At 62.9% G+C, this 1,941-nt stretch overlaps 1 protein-coding gene across 1 annotated transcript in view; it reads left to right on the top strand.

Moving 5' to 3' along the window:
• OBSL1 (obscurin-like 1) overlaps positions 1–1,941 on the top strand; it is a 15,943-nt gene that overhangs the window by 4,273 nt on the left and 9,729 nt on the right. Inside the window, 2 exon segments of the mRNA XM_009884203.1 lie at positions 15–236; positions 377–649. Coding sequence (XP_009882505.1) covers positions 15–236; positions 377–649 — 495 coding nt within the window.

Genomic DNA, 1,941 nt, shown 5'->3' with positions numbered 1-1,941 from the left:
GCCCGGGGGGGTGCCAACGGGGCTGCCTGTGCTGCTGGAGTGCCAGGTGTCCCCCCCGGCTGCCCCCGTCCGCTGGCTGAAGGACAGCGAGGCCGTGCCCCTGGATGACGTTATCGCAGTGCAGGCGGAGGGATGCGTGCGGAGGCTGCTCCTCCGCTCGGCGAGTCCCTCGGACACCGGCGTGTACACCTGCGATGCCGGGGACGATGCTGTGAGCTTCGTGGTGACCGTGACCGGTGAGCTGGGGACCACACGCGAGAGCGTGGAGCCCACCTCCTGACAGCAATGCCCCTGCCCCAATTCTTGCCCCCATGATGGGGCAGAACGCTGCTGTCTTTTGGGTGCCTGTGCTGAGCCCCCACCGTGCCCCCGGCAGAGGCACCAGTGAGGATCATCAGCTCCAACGAAGAGGCCCCCCACACCTACACGGCCGGGCAGCGCGTGGAGCTGTGGTGCCAGCTGTCCCGTCCGGAGGCCCCAGTGCACTGGTACAAGGACGGGGAGGAGGTGGAGGAGGGCGAGAGCCTGGTGCTGGAGCAGGAGGGGCCGCGGTGCCGGCTGGTGCTGCCCTGCGCCCGGCCGCAGGACGCGGGGGAGTTTGTCTGTGATGCCGGTGGGGACTCCGTCTTCTACACCGTCACCGTGGCAGGTGGGTACAATGGAGGGGGACTCGTGGGATCACCTCTTGGGGGGCTTTTTTCCATGGTGTGGAGTGCCACAGCACAGGTCACTATCACGGCTCTGGGGTTAGGGGTGCTTGTCAGAGATGGTCTTGATGGGTCCTCACCAGCAGGTCGGTTGGTCGGGGTCTTTGTGGCAGCTCTGGTGCATAAAACCACCCAGACTGACGGGCAAAGGGGACACCTCATTCTGCCAGTCTGAAAAGCTCAGGCTCCTGAGGGCACCCAACACCTCCATGCTGGAGTGTTTGCCGGACCTCTGCCACGGCCAGTAAACAAGTCCTCCTCCGAGGTCCTAAAAATAGTGGGCGCAGCACCTGGCGTGGGGTGACTTGCAGTCGGACATCGTTCTGACGGATAGTGTTAATTACTGACCTGCAAATTAGCGGTTGCCTGGATACCGATGATGGGTTGGTGTTTGCTGGGTGCAAGCGGGGGGACGGCATCCCGCAGGGGCTGCCCCGGCCGTGGAGCAGCTGCTGGCGTCGCCGGCTGGCAGAGGATAATGAGAGCTGAAAGCAAGTGAAAGACTTCCCCTTGCTGGCCCCGAAACCCACAATCCCACAACCACAGGAAAGCGACCAGGGACAGAGCTAAAGCCCGGTTAAAAGGCTGCATGACCGCAGCGGTAAAGCCTCCGCATGGTGTTAACACCTGGCAAAGTGCCGAAGTTGATTGCCGAGATGTAGGAGTGAAGATGGGATGAGTGATAAGAGATACTTGAAGAGTCAGTGAAGTGGTGACTGCCGAGCAGGTGAAAAAAGGAGGATTTTAGTGTGATAAAGGCAAAATGGCCAGCGGGAAGGGCGGGCAGCATCTGCTCTGGGCAGAAGCAAGACAGATCATCTGCCCCACAGAGGTGCAGGGCATGGAGAGCTCAGCTTCCCTGGGGTGGGAGGGGGAAACACCATCTGCTGAAGCTCAGCCTTTCAGCTGAGCAGCTTTGCATAACTGAGACGGAAGGGTCTTAGAGAGGCTTGCTCAGTTCGGTCAGGACTCGGCCATCGGTGTCACTGGTGGGACTTGGTGCGGGTGCCAGGACACTCAGGCTGGCACCCCTCTGGCACGAGTGCCGGGCTGGCTCCTGCAGTCAGTGCCGCGGCGGCACGCTTGGGTTTCCCCGAGGCATCCCAGCTATCCCCGGGGGCTGCTGCAGCGTGGAGCCCGTCTGCCTCAAGCCTGGCCACCCCCGCACGCCTCTGGGTTTTTCCAGCAGCTCCCCAGTGCTGGGGCTCCCTCGGAGCCGGCGGGGGGGCTGGGG

The sequence above is a fragment of the Charadrius vociferus genome, unplaced genomic scaffold (assembly GCF_000708025.1).
Source record: "Charadrius vociferus isolate BGI_N301 unplaced genomic scaffold, ASM70802v2 scaffold1020, whole genome shotgun sequence".
Classification (NCBI taxonomy): Eukaryota; Metazoa; Chordata; class Aves; order Charadriiformes; family Charadriidae; genus Charadrius; species Charadrius vociferus.
This window is presented reverse-complemented; position numbering and strand designations above follow the sequence as displayed.